This window comes from Carassius auratus, chromosome 19, assembly GCF_003368295.1.
Source record: "Carassius auratus strain Wakin chromosome 19, ASM336829v1, whole genome shotgun sequence".
NCBI lineage: Eukaryota > Metazoa > Chordata > Actinopteri > Cypriniformes > Cyprinidae > Carassius > Carassius auratus.
In genome coordinates, this window is record NC_039261.1 from 26,041,798 (window position 1) to 26,057,575 (window position 15,778).

At 37.8% G+C, this 15,778-nt stretch overlaps 1 protein-coding gene across 1 annotated transcript in view; it reads left to right on the top strand.

The window, feature by feature from the left end:
- The first annotated feature begins 1,225 nt into the window (after positions 1-1,225).
- efna3a (ephrin-A3a) overlaps positions 1,226-15,778 on the top strand; it is an 89,480-nt gene continuing 74,927 nt past the window's right edge. Inside the window, exon 1 of the mRNA XM_026289783.1 lies at positions 1,226-1,864. Within this exon, the coding sequence (XP_026145568.1) occupies positions 1,755-1,864 (110 nt within the window). The 5' untranslated portion in view covers positions 1,226-1,754. The remainder of the gene's footprint in view (positions 1,865-15,778) is intronic.

Consider the following 15,778-nt stretch of genomic DNA (forward strand, 5'->3'; position numbering starts at 1 on the left):
GAACATTTTACCCTGGTAATTTTAAACTCTAGTAAATCCTGTGTTATCTTGTTTCACATTACACACTGTTCATACATAACCCAGGTTTTAACAATTAATCCTGGGTATTCATAATCTGATGCTTCACAATTTTTTTATGGTAGAAACAACCATTATTGGATAAATACATTGTGTAAAGTATAGTGTGACTTTCAAGTCACTGTACTGTAACATCATGTCTAATGATCCAACAATAAATTCAAATTATATTTAGAAAGAACCAAGAAAATATTTAGTGTAGTATGTAATATTTCAATACCCATTTTTCAGTAGAAACTGAACAAAATGTATTTATATAATCACATTTTCTTCTTGCAGTCAGCTCAACAGATCAGTTAAGGAAATATTATATGATATCACAGGCAATAAAGCTACAATCTGTTTTCCAAACGTTTCCCAAAAGCAATAACTATAGCCACAAGTTCCTTCATTACCAATAGAGCTCAATGGAACTTGCGACCATGTAGCGATGTTGGGAAATACACCCCAGGTTAAGGTCTCTTTCAAACATTGGATCTGAATGTGCATCTATGCCTTTTATATAAATTCATTCAAATAATTAGTTGATTACACCTCTTCTATGATGAATACAGTGGCCACAGAACATGTGTCCATGAAAATAATAGGATTGGAGGAAACTGATATATTCAGAGACTTTGAATAATCTGTCTCAAGGGAAGCCCAAAAAATTGTAGCCGATGAGATTCAGATTTTGAATGATGAATTTTAACTTCTTACTCTCAGGCCGACGGTTTAGCATCCCACTCTTTTGTGCCAATCTCAGTCAGACTTTTGAATAAGTTCAGCTTTTTGTGTCCTTTGAAATTGTGTTTATTTTAAATGAAGCTGTTTTTGTATGTTTTATCATATGGTTTTGCTTGTCAAAAACATCCAGTCCAAGAAAGATTTCCCTAACTGAGACAATTTTGCATAACCAAAGAAATGTCATGTCATTTTAGTTTTTTATTTGGGGGGTTGCAACAACATTTCGATGGTGTAACTGTATAGAGATTGTATAGAGATTTTTTTTCAAAGCTCCATAACTTGTCATTGACCCGCACTCTGTTTATAAATGTAGTGGAGGAGAAAAGCTCAAAAGGGGCAACATTAGTCCACAACATAAAAAAACTGCTCAACCAAACAGTTAAACAAAACAGGTTTATTATATATACACTGTACATGTCTTATTAGGTGAATGGGCGGTGGGGGCGTGGCCACCACTCAGGAAACGCAACCTGTCAATCTTTTACTGTGGCGGGAGCAGAAAACGAATGCCAGTGAGGACGCCTATGATTGCCTTACTTTTTCTATTACTGTTTGACATCCTGTGTGCGTTTGGACGAACCCTCTCCTCTTGTAATCTCGACCGTCCATCGACAGTTTGTCCAACCATTTTTCTTCTCGAGGAGGATTTTGTCTCGGAAAGGAATTATTCAGTAACTTGTTCAGAAAATTCCAACAGACCTGCTCAGGATGACTGGGATGAGCGTCTCTCTGCCATGGAGTTGCATTCGGGGAAGCGCGAAGCTCTGTGACTGAACAAACTAGCCGTACTGCGGCACGGCTTCGCAAAATAAACGCTTTGCGACTGTCTATCCACTTGCTAAGTCGCAGAAATGTTGTAAAAACCTCTAGTTTTGCGTGGGACTGGGGGACTGAGAGTCGAAGAAGGCGAAGAGACCACAGCAGGTGCACGTGAACACAGGAATATTATAATGGCTCTCGCGGCGGTTTCCCTCTACCTCCTCGCGCTCGCCTGGACGAACTTGCGCCCGGTTCACGGGAACAACCGTCACGCCGTTTACTGGAACAGCTCAAACATCCAGTAAGTGGGTTCATAAGTTTTCTTCGGCGGGTGTGGGGAGATTTAGCTTCCGTGCAACGGTAAACGCGTAGAGAACGAAGGAGAAAAGACCGGTGAATCTCGCGGATGAAATGTCCGGGTCTTATTTAACCAGAAAAGCTATATATATATATATATATATATATATATATATATATATATATATATATATATATATATATATATATATATATATATATATATATATATATATAGATAGATAGATAGATAGATATATTGCTTAAAGCTGTTTAAGCACAATTAAGATTTTGTGTTTACATTTATTTTAATTGCAAGTAAGCACATTTTCGTCCCAGATTCTAACGTAATTTGTTTGATTTCACACTATTCTTTATCAAAATGAAAATATATTTTTAATCAAACAAATGGCGCGTTTATTTTAATTGTGGGGTTGATTCATAACCCGAACACGTTCTTGACAGGTTGCACGTGATTCACCTGAGAGTTTTGATTTAAGTGACAATTGTCTGGTCACGTGCTGCAAATTTCGACCGCTGAGGAAGAAGTTGATGAAGTGGCTCCTGATTGAGACATGTTTGCTTCAGCCTCCAGATTGATTTATTTCTTTTAGTGTCACAGGACTTGATTGTGTGCTGACAGGTGATAATTCACATTACCTGACATCCTAGACTGGATCGTTAAATAACATGGGAGTAAAAGCAGTGTGCTTTTCTTCACTTTTTATTTTTATGTCTTTATATCTCACCATATATATTTTTCTCCTCCTCCGCTGCCCTGTTCTCTTGTCTAGAAGTGTTTCTATACTGTAGCTTTCTTCAGTTGAATTTCTTGTCTGTAATTACATGAACTGTAGTGATGATGAATGAGAAATCTTGTGCCTTTAGTGTTATTATCTTAAGATTAATCACATTTATCTCTCCTCTGATAAAAGGGAGGGCGAGCGGCTCCTCCCCGCCCCCCATGTCTATTTGTATTCATCTCAGCCACTTATCTCCTGGCTATATTCTTCTTACCCGTTTTCCTCTCATTTCTGTATCACTTTCAGTAGTTCTTTTTGCTGTATTTCCACTCTTTCATCTTGCTATTGATATGCATTACTATATGTGATGGAAATATTACTCGTATTCAAGCTGAGGGTCAGAGTATGTGGCATGAATGTCAGCGAGCATTGCACTCCAAACATGGCTTTAGCATTACTCAAAAGCCTCTGGAGCAAGCTATGGGCCCAACAAGCACCAGCTGCAGAAGCAATTAAATGTGTAAAGAGAGTTTGTGTGTGTGTGTGTGTGTGTGTGTGTGTGTGTGTGCGTGCGTGCATGCGCGCGCGCGCGCGAGCGAGCGTGTAGAAAAGATGAGAAGAAAGCCTCATTAATACCCAGGTCCTCATTATCTTAACCACAGCATCTTCAAAGTGCTTCTGTTGATACTGTTATCTATTACCTTTTAATTATCCTTTTGAACGCAAGTTTTGGTTAGATGTCTACAGATGTCTGCTTATCTGCATTTATACAACAAAATGAGAAGTAGGCTGTATGGAATAATTCATTTTGTAACATCAGTGATGATTATGCATGGTTCATGAAATATGAAGTGGAGAAGAGTGAAAGGTTTGTGTGTCAGGTATGAAAGAAAAATAGCAAAATATACTTTTCGTATGTTTTTGTTTTTATAAACCACAATTTTTTTAGTTTACAGGAGTGAAATCTGCATTCTACAACTGAATTAACTCTGCATTAAAAATGCAGGTGGCAACAACCACATTAACAAAAATTCTATGCAATGGGGACGGAAATTAATTGAACAACTAGTTAATAATGTACTTAAATGCGGATCAGAGCTTTGTCTCGCTTCTCGCAACAAAATCGCCGGGAAAGAGTGAGGTACGAGCCTTGACTCATTTGGGTTGCCAGGTCCTCTTTAGAACAAGGAAAAGACTAATAATCCTAAATAAATCCAAATGATTATTTGGGAAATAAGACCAAAGCATTGATTTGTACCTGCCCACTTTGAAAACTCCAGGAACTGGATTGCTTTATGAGGCCAAGGCCAAAGACACTTATACATGTACATTTAAAGATACACTTTATTTCAGAATCAAAGGTCCATATCAAAAGACATACAAGCCTATAAATTAAAAAAACTTACTGAAAACCATAGTGGGTAAGTGGATGTGGCAAAATTGCAAGAACATGCTTTGTGAAACAGATTTCTGAATATAAACAAAACAAATCAACTCTGTAGATGGTGATTTGGTTAAAATCGCTGAATGTAAGTATTTGAAATTTCAGGAGTGAGTTGTGTTCCTTACACACACGGAACAATATTTTAAGAGACTCATTCCTGTCTTTAAATGCACACTTTACAGTGTGTACATGGCTTTTGTGTATTGTCAGGTGCACTTAAAAAAGTACCATTTCTGAGAAGTAGTGGTATTTTTTTTGCTGTTGTTGTGCATGAATGTTTCTTAGAGTTGTGCTTGTTCAGAATTCAGTGTCAGGGCATTTCTACCTGCATGTCTCTGTTAGCACTAGTCTATTTCTACTCCCACACTGGGAGAAAATCTGTAAAATAATGCGTAAACTGACCCAGATTGCAGGTAGCCGAGGAAATCTCGGAGGCCTTACGGCATGAATACTGATCCCAGATCAGTCCTGAGAGGCTCTAAGCTTCGAGCCACACACTTCTCAGAAGCGCATGCAGGCATGGTACAAACTGGAGCAACAATCTCCCAACCAACGGGTTCCCATGAGCCCCTCAAGGGCATGAGAGTGTTTATGGCATAGTAGGTTGTCACAGTTCTAGGTGAGACCCTTCTTTCACTATCCAGGAGCCTACATCTTGGTCCAGCTGAGGTAGACAAGGTAGCGCTCTAACGCTTTATGTGGGCTAACGTAACCGGGCTCATTCTCACGCTGCATCCCAATGTTCACATCGCCAAGACAGATAAAAGCACAGACTGATAAAAGCTCTTTCATGGATGCTGCGAGAAAACCTTGCTCACTGAATCTGTTTGAAGTTTAACTGTAAAGTCAAGTGAATAGAGGATCATCAATCATGTGAGATGATGTGTCTGGGGAAAATGCCAAATCTGAAGAAGCCAGAAAGAACGCGACTCCCAACACAAATTTGCATGGAGTGCTTGAGATATGTACTGTACAAACAACCAAAACGAACACGTATGGGCTGTTGATTCGGATGGCGAGGATGAGTCAGTAGCACACGGCTGGGCTTTGATTGCATCTGCACGGCCCCATTAGGTGGCAATGCTCTCAGCTTCTGCTTGCACTGGCACTGCAACCCAAGCTCATTACAGCTGTCCCAGCTAATGGAACACACACTCACACACAAAGTCATTTAGTTGCGTTCTGTCCAATGCTCATGCAAAGTCCCTCGCAAACAAGTATGCATACTAATGTACTTTATGCGGATCAACTGACTTGTAAGCAGAATGAGAAGAACATTCATGCACATGTGTGACAAGAAAAATCCAACCTTTTAACACACACACACACATCATTGCTGCTCCCAGATTCTCTGCTAATTAGTGAATTTTGATGTGGAACGTGTAGCTGAGCAAGGTGGCCGTAGGGTACATTTCCTGTGGCGCCGTGGCCTCTTACACCCCACACCAGGTTGGTGTCACGGCCTAGTATCAGAGCAGGGCCCTTTAATTGGTCAGCCTCTGTCAACATGATGATAACAAAAGAGAGCCCTGCTCTCAGAGCTCTAGGCCACAGTGACGTGCTTATGTAAGGGGAGATTTATCTTACAAGAAATACAAAATGAAATGTAAATGTACTGTGAAAGAATGAGCATGCAGTCTAAAGCACATTGCAACCTTTAAGAGTTTGGTCAAATTAATTTGAAACTTGCTTGTAATGAATTTATACTCTCCTGTGGTGCGTTGCTAAATTCAATTTTTGTTCCTGTAGTTGTTTACCCCTGAAGTAGCTGTGAGACTTGATGACTTGATTGCTTCAGCCAAACCAGCTGTGGTCCTGATTTATTAAAGGTCCAGAAAGCAAAGTAAGATTATTTTCTAACAAAAAATCTGAAATTTGAACACTTAAGTCACACCTAAATGTGTTCACCTAGAGTTCATGTTAAAATGAATGAAGACTTAAATATTTAGTTATATTTAGTAAATATTTTGTTACTACAAATTATATAAAACATCTCAACATCAGTTGCTTTAAGAGGGCTAAGAATCAACAGGTTTGAATGTATCATAATTTTGAATATATTTGTAGATGGACTTGTTTGCAGATGCCCTTGGTTTGATATTTCTAATCAAGTGATATTCAATTATGCATTTTTAGGTATAACCAAAGTGTCACTATGGCTTATATATTATTGCCAGATTGAAACCCTAAAATGACATATTTAAAGCTGCAGTCCATGAGTTTTGCCTCTTTGTCGCCATCTCTGTTTGAAACCTGCAATTGCAGTTATTTGCGTAATAATCATCTTTAATTGGGTTGTGCATCAGCACGGCTCCTCATTTGTTTTGAGGAGAATGTATGGCTGTTAGTCACCGCACTGGTGTGGATACTGTACTTTGGAATAGGGATGTAACGATTACCGGTTTGACAATAAATCATAATAAATTTCCCCACAGTTAGTATTACCATTTCATCTTTTAACTATCATTAAAACAGTATTAGATCCAGCATAAAGCACAGTTTTCAGTAAAAGTCTCATGCGTGCACAGCAGTTTTTTTTTTTGTCAAAACAGGGCATATATTCAACTGAATATATAAATTAATTATATGAATGTACCTCTGAAGGTTCTCACTGTCTTCAGAAATTATTCGATGGCATTTTGTTTTCATTTTTGCTCCATGTAATAAGCAGCGGTTATCAATTCCAGTCCTCGCGTCCCCTGCTCTGCACATTTTGTGTGTTTCACTTATGGCGTCAGAAGTTTGTTCTATTACAAAAAAAAAGTGCCCAGTGAAGTGGACACCACAGGATATTGTGCCATGAATCCAGTTCGAATCGAATGTATACGCTCCATTTAAAGTGCACTGAAGTGTGCGAGACTTGAATTTAAATTTAATTTATTTACAGAGGTATATATATGATGTCACACTTGTCCATGTGTGAAGATGTTGCGCAGCGCAAATCTGTGAATTAATGTTACGAAGTGAGGTAAACTTAAACCGATTTCCCCTGCTCAGGGAGTAGGGAGCAATTAACACTTTAGAGACCATGTCAACGGGAACACAGTTCATGCACGGAGCTCACTTCTAACAAGCTGATTATCTGAATCAGGTGTGTTAACAAAGAGAGACCTACAAAATGTGCAGAGCAGGGTGTCGCGAGGACTGGAATGGAGAACTGCTGACCAAAAGGAACAGCAATGCTGTTTTTTCCATAGAGGTATGGGAAACAGCTGTAATTCAGCTTTTCCATAAGCGCCACCTGCTGTCAGAGAGTGGATTTACAGTCTATTCACAGTTTACTGTTTACAGTTAGCATCATTGGTAATGTTACTGTTTTAGTGCAAAAAGTCATTTTATTTGTTGTTAGTTGATTTTTAAATATAAGACTTGAAGTGATCTGTGTGTCGTACTTTTTTTAACATCTCCAGCACATTTTAACAATACCGTGATAATACTGATAACCCTGATAATTTTGTCACTATAATCATAAGAAATTTTCATACTGTTACATCGTTAATTTGGAATCACAGATTCTACATCTTAGATGTATAACCCAAATAAGAATTTTCCTCAAAAAATGTCATGCCGAACAAGTAACATGTCTGCCACTTTTGTTCTGACCAACAGAACAAACAGAGGAAAAAATAAACCATTACAATACATTGTGCTACCAATGGTGATTAAATTATAACAATTATAACAATTATTATAACAATTTGATCTATATTTAAGCCTGGTATTCTATATTCTAACCTGTACTCCTCTGAATAACCTTGTAACTTTATTACAGCACTTCTCATGTTACTGCCTGCTTAAGATGAATCGCTTTGTTGTATTTCGCATTGTAAGTCGCTTTGGATAAAAGCATCTGCTAAATCAGTGGTTTTGCTCATTTTGTACGTCTCCCTTTTCTGACAGACCAAGTTCAGATCATGCAGCTCTCTGTAACAAGCTGATTATTTAAGTTGTGTAAACATAGGAAATAAAAAATGTGGTGCTGGGAGTACCCACAGCTGTTGAGCACCATCATGCTAAATTAATGTGCTAATATAATTTATTATTATTATTATTTTATTTTTTTATTCACTTGAAAATGATTGACACAAACATACTGAGGTAGTTAACTTGGAAGTGTTAAAATACTCCCACTCTGTTGGCAGTTGATGTATTTGAGCGACTGGAGTGTTCTCATGTTTTTCTGTAATGGTGGTATGATTCCAGGCATAAAGCTTTGATTTTCTTTTCTTTCTTTTTTTTTTAAAGCATGAAATCAAATTATAGAGGTGACACTGCGATGATGCTACCATTATGGATTGTTTTTTTTGTATTAGACCAGACCAAATGTATTCTTCTTCTGTTCTACTAGATTAAACAGGACTAGGGGTGGGAAAGACTAGGAAAGTTTTTATATTTAGTGCACAATCTTATGTGCTACAGAGCAAATTATCATCTTGACAAATGGCTTTCCTGGGAAATGGAGGCATTGGGTGGAGTGATCAATGACCAGCCAAGCAGGAGGCTTCCTCCTGCAGCTCATTACAGTCACATATCCTATTAATAAAAAAAAAAAAAACAGACAAAACTCACACAGAAAAACAAGGTCACATGCAGAGTACAGTTGCTGACAACTAAAAATGTCCGCTCTGGTAAGCAATGCATATTAGCACTTGCGTTATTCTGACTGTAGCTTTGCTTAGTACGTTTCCAGAATCATTTTAATGCTGTGACATTCTTCTAAGATGTCAGTTTGATTGAATGCTTTCCTTTACAATACCCTCAGACACAGGTCAAAAATACATTCACTATACTGAAGATCAGGGAAGAGTACAAGCATGATTTTAGGGATGTGTATTTTGGTTATTTTGAATGCTTTTGTATAGTATACTCATACAGACGAATCAACTGCAGTGGGATGTTGGGCAAAGAGTAAGTTCTGCCTGAGCTATTTTTATAACATTGGTCAATGTAGATTTGCATCAAATGCACGCTTAGTTTCTAACACCAGGGGTATTGCATATTGAAGAAACTGTTGAGTTAAAATGTTTCAATTTTAAAAGCATGTCTCAGGACCCCTGCATGCCTTCCATTTCATCAGTTTTACTTCATTAACTATTAAGCTGTTGTCACATGTCTCTCCAAATTGAGTCTTTAGTGCTGTGACCGTCCCAGACTGAAAGTCACCATGTAGAATGTCAATGTACTATAGCTGGCCACACATAATACCACCATAATCAATCACAAAATTAATAAAGAATTATAAACAATTATTGTGTTTCCATGGATTCATTGTGTATGGGCATTTTGTTTTATTATATGATTGCTTGTTTAATTCTGCGATTTTCTGCTTTGGATGATGTAACTTTAATTTAACATATGTAATATCAAAAAAATCATGTACGTGTATTCTTATGCCCTCGAATGTCTTACTTGGATGTAAAAAAAAAAATGTAATGAATTCAAACCTTGGCTCTTCAAGTCAGTCCTCATGCCAAGGGACTTAATTTGTGCAGGTAGATAAAATCTATTTCAGTCTTTGAGCAATTTTTTTGTGCCCAAGAACAAGAGGAAAGTCAGTTATTGATGGAATGGAACGAGGAATAAAAATATTACTGGAGCAAGGAATTATTCAAAAGATGTTAAAAGAAAGCGAGACTGGCAAATTAATTAACACAGAGAAATTAGGAGCAACAATGAAGATTAGAAAATTAATTGGAAATGGGGGCTATAGAATGGGAAGTTTAGAAGTATTTTGTTCCCCTGGAAAAGAAGGTTAAATTGAGGATGGTTATTAAAACCACATGGTTTTAGTCATGTGGATTGATGCACTGAGGTAAGTGAACATGTGCTGTGCTAGTCTGTTGCCGTTATTCGGCAGCTACGCTCTTAAGGAAGGAAAAAGACAAGTGGATTTGCCAGCTGATTACATGCAAGCCTGTCCATCTGGCTTGGCATGATGGCAAAGTCTCTGTGATTCTGCATATCAAATGCACCTTTTTCCAAGCATTCAGTATTCAGTCATTCATTGCCAGTGAATTACTACGGATTCAGAGGAAGTAGGAAATGCCTATTTAAAAAAAAAAAAGATTTGAATGTATATGTACAAATTATGTTTTTTCTTGCTCACTAACAAAATTTCTGGAAAGCCCAATCAATTGCAATGTTAATCAATGTGTAATGTACTTGAGTGAAGCTTTAATGAGCTGGAAGCATGATAACCTGTTTTCCCATTGCCCCCAACAAGGCTGGATCATTCCTGTAGCAATGACACATCTGTGCTTAACATCCCCCTGGTCCTGTGCCTGCTGCATGCATAAAGAGAAAGACTGCCTCTGCTGTCTGAAAGAGCGTACGCAGAGCGCTTTGGTGGATGTATCTGTCCAACCTGTTCCTTCTCTTTATTTTCGGCATGGAGGATGACAGTCTGTAAGGACTTGGGTGAATTCCCTGCCACTGTGTGACTCATGCCTACAGCCTTTGCCAAGTAAAACCAATGGCTCGCTGCATAATTTCTTGGCGTTCCCTTGTGAAAGTCAGATTGAGGAAAGGGAAGGTGATCGATCTGGACTGAATGCAGGAATGGCCTCTAGTCTCCAAATAAATATATAACCATTAAATATGAGGCCTTTGGTGCCTGAAGAACGGTCGATTTCAGGCCTTGTGATAATCAATGTGCAAATTCATTTTTGCTTGAATGTGACAGTGTGAGAAATACCAATTAGAATTGTGAGCGGAGTGGGAAGAGGGGAGGAATTGATTTGAATTTGAGAGGAGAGGGTGTAAAGCTTGGCTCTCTCAAACCCTCTACCCTGAGGTCAACCCCTTCAGATACCCAAGGAATAGAAAGTGAGAATGCTTGAGAGGTGGAAAGCTGGAAATTATGGCCAAATGGAAGTCATCGGAGGAGTGGATGCATCGAAAGTGTAAGGTTTTCACATATATTTTATGTGTGTTTGCCAAGTCAAGCACCACTTTTACTATTACTCATACTTTTGGGTTAAGGATTAGAAAAAACCTCTAAACCTAAGTTTTACAGTAAATTCAAACGATATCTCAAACAATGGAGCTTGAGAAGTGTGTTGTTACTTTCTCAAGTGATCTGGCTGCCAGACAATAAAATTGTATTGAAAACTTGGCTACATTATGGCAATGCCTCAATCACTGAGCGTTTGGTATTGTGGCCAGCCTAAGGCACACCTATGTAATAATCATGCTGTCTAATCAGCATCTTGATATGCCACACCTGTGAAGTGGATGGATTATCTCGGCAAAGGAGAAGTGCTCACTAACACAGATTTAGACAGATTTGTGAACAATATTTGAGAGAAGTAGGGCTTTTTTGTACATAGAAAACATCTTAGATCTTTGAGTTCAGCTCATGAAAAATGGGGGCAAAAACAAAAGTGTTTATTATTTTGTTCAGTGTATATAACAGCAATAATTATATTATAGCATTAGAAATAGGCTACTACTGTAACTCACAGTATTACGCATGTTGGAGGACTAACCGATACATAAAGCTAGCTAACAAATGATTTTGGTAATTACCAATACTTTTAGTTAAGAGCAGCAGTGGCACAAACCTTACAAAATTGGTTAAAAAACTTTTTATAAATTAGTTTTAATTAATTTGTTAATCACTGTAGGCAATATAGTTTAAATCTCTAGATCAACATTTTTTTATTAATAAAGATAATTAAGACATAAAATCACAGTAATGTTCTACAGGAATTCGCGTCGCATACACTTTGATCACAGTCAGTCTCCTCTTAAAGGGGGGGTGAAATGCTCGTTTTCACTCAATATCCTGTTAATCTTGAGTACCTATAGTGTAGTACTGCATCCTTCATAACTCCAAAAAGTCTTTAGTTTTATTATATTCATAAGAGAAAGATAGTTTGTACCGATTTTTCCCGGAAAAACACGACCGACTGGAGGCGTGACGTGTGGGCGGAGCTAAAGAATCACGAGCGCCAGTAGGCTTTTGTGTTGAGAGCGTTTGGAAGCTGTGACATGACCCAGAGCCGTTGAAAAACATATTTAACGGCTCTGACATTACCTTGAGGAAAAACCATCATCCAAAATAAACCATGGCTAACAGTCAGATTCAGCCGTTTATTTATGATCCAGAATCAGATCCCGAGGCTGAAACTGAACGAGAGCAGCAGCAGCAAGGACTCGCTCCGAGCGGGGCTCGAACCCGGGTCTCTGATGGGAGGCGGACGCGCTAACAAGGAGGCAGAGATATTTTAAGAAGTTTTACTCACCGCCTGCGGTTCCAACACACGATCGTGACCCTTTTTCGTTGGGATTGCATTATCCTTAAGAAATAAACGATATGCAAATCCGTCGTCAAACTGGGCCTTGTTTGTAAAACAAGCATCTTCGAAATGCAGGGAACAAACACAAACACTTGCACAACTCCGTTGATGCTCTGTAAAAATAAACTCCATCCACTGGTCCCTTAATGCTGTTTTTTCTTTGGTAATCTGTGCAGGGTTGTCTTGCCCTGGCAACCAAAAACACTCCTTTTGTGACATTTCGCGACGCTTTCGCTCTGATCAGTGAACGTCTGATGTGCTCTCAGTGCTGTGCTATACGGGAGCGCGCGCTCTTCCGGGAGAAGTGCCCTCAGGACCCATATAAGGAAATTCCGCTTCATCTAACGTCACACAGAGCCATACTCAAAAAAAAACTTTCCGAAACTTGTGACAAACCGGAAGGAGTATTTTTGGAACAGAAATACTCCTTCAAACGTACAACCATGTTTAGCATGGGAATCCAACTATTTAACAGTGTAAAAAACTCAGTATGCATGAAATAGCATTTCACCCCCCTTTTAATGACATTTCTTTATCCTGTAAAAATGTCTGATATTTATATTCAAATGAACGCTGCTGTCCAAAGGAACCAATCACATTTCATTTTGTGCCACGTCAAGTTTAGGGCTGTGGAAATGTTGCCACAATAACAGGCCTGTGTAAAAAATACATATTTTTAAGAACCTATGCCACAAACTTTAAATATTTCACATACTTTTGAAAAATCAAGCGTTTAGCGCTCATCATCACAATTGTAAACATGACTGCTTTCTTCTTCCATGAGGGGATTTTGCGTCACGGCATCTTTGTTAAAGAATGTGACACACACGTCTCATAGAAGTCTTGTATTATTAAACCAATCCAATGACAACTTCGAAACTCCTGAAGTGTTTGCAATTTTGTGTGCCGTATGCATTAGACGTTCAGCCAGCAGTCTGTGGGCGTGACATCTGAGGCTGAGACAACAATTCATGTTGCTATAAAACACACAGAAAAGCCAAGTGAAGTTTGTTTAGGCTCAAATATATGAGCTCATAGCCAGGATTTTGTCATCTGCAATATTTTGCTGTATTTATGCTGAAGTCCACCAATACCTGTATATCTCTTTACAAACTCTGTGTTATGGTCTGTAGTGATACTTTATTTTATTTGAACAAAATTTAATCCGTGAGGGATAGAAATGCATTATGTTGTAGTTTTGTGTAGTTTTAGTGTTGATCTTTCAAATCACAAATGGTTGAAAAATTCATTTTTAACAACAGCAGCAACAACAAAAAAGTCAATACTGATGGTGAAAATTTAGTTTTTGACTATTTGTTTTACATTCAGTTCTATTTTAAGGCAAGAAAAACAAAGTGTTTATGACTTATTTTTGGCAGTTTGTGAGGATTTAGAGTCGTTATTACGGTATTTCTCCATCGTTTACTGATGCGTCATTTACCTGGCTATGGGATAATTAGCTCAATTAATCATTCACAGATAATCTAAAAGTGTTAAAGGCTCTGAATTAGCTTTGACAAGCTTCATTTTCTGCCCTGTGTTGACAAAATTCCTATTCAAACAGAAATCTGGGGTAACATATTTCAAAATGCTAGTCTATTCATATATTTATTTGTTTTTAATTTACATCACAGCTGTGTACGAGCTTTCTTACTATTGCTAGTCAGAACTTGCTGGTTTTGGCTGGAGGGACACTCTCATTTTAAAGAGCATTTCATTAGACATACATTTGGATACAGGGGTGCACGATGAATCATCAGTATTTCTGGTCCTAAAGAGAAGAACTGCTTATTACAGAAACATATTGCTGAAATATATTTGTATTAACTTATATAATGTTAAATAGAATGTAATGGCCTCAAAGCAAACAGAAATGGACTAAAAGAAACAAGATTCTGATTTCCCGCCAGGGTCTATATCAAAGTGTTTTTAAGGATTGTTTTGAACCATATCTTTTGTTTCACTTCAGGTGTGTTATGTGAAAGAGAAAAACATGTTCCAGTGGCTCTGTTTGTTGTATGAAAGGTACCCATGTGTGTGACATCACTCCCTTGAGTTCTCCTGATTGCCTCCCTGGAGAGTCACTGTCAGCACTCTGACCTAATCACTGAACTTGTCACAAGGTCAGGTGATCTGTATGCCATTACCATGGTGACCACAAAATAACAAAAGAGCCACATGTGCCTTGCACTTGTCGTCTTAGTCATCTGACAACTGTAAAGGCACTGTATTCCACTACTCAGCTATAAGTGCAGAGGAATGCTTGAAAAAGTCTGACAACGGAAGTGCCATTGGACGTTAATGGCGGAAGAATAGCAACAAGACGAGTGAGAGTGCACACGAGTGCACAATTGACTTCAATCGCCATCACAAGCCATTAGTATTCCATCAGCTCCAAGGTTATGGAGTGTTCACTTAACCGAAGCGCCAAATCCTGTAGAGATGAGTTTCCCACTGCTGACAGGTAAAGCCAATTCCAGACTCAATGATTTGAATGCAAATGTTGTAGTGGAGAGCCACCCCAACTTCAAGTCCCATTGCATTGTTGTACAGTATGTCTGTGACACTGAAGAGTTACCTATTATTTTCACTGGCTAGATAAATTGCTTTTGTTCTCAAGATGCAAATGTTCATACATTGTAATGTGATGGAAGTCACCGGTACGTGGAGTCCAATCGGTTAGGTTCACTTGAGGAAAACACAATATAATATTCTAATATATGTTCGGTATGTATATTCATTCTCTTTTATTCACACACACACACACACACACACACACACACACACACACACACACACACACACACACATATATATATATATATATATAATGTACATGTTAAGGTTTCACAATCAGTACCATATATAAAATACTTGTATTTAATATTTTTAAATATACATTGATTATTTCATTTTGCATGCTCATTTTAGTTGTTTTGAAGTATTTTAAATGAGGAAATAATCTTCAGTTCTTTTAATCTTTCAATTATAAGCATAGTCTTTTAATCTGAAAAAAAAATGTATGCTCTAAGTTATAATGTTGTGATGCTGAAATTCACTTGTGGAATTTTAAATAATTTTAGTTTTTAGTAAATATAACATGAAAATAATTGACAATGTTATCAGACAGAATTTTAATATTAGTGCATAACTAGTATTTAGGTTAGTAATGTTTGACAAGATGAGGTGAGATTGTGAAATGTCTTGAGGAAATTCGATGAGTACATAAAATGTACATTTAGAATCACATAAAAAAATCTTTCATTTTACATCACCAGCAAATTCATTCCAAATGTATTGTTACTATCAGTAATATAGGGCTTTCATTTGTTAAGTCTGTTTTTGGATTGCCAGAGCTTAAATTCAATGACTGTACCACTGGGTGCCATGTCTGAGATTTTCTTTGTCCTGAAGTCAAAAATATTTGATTT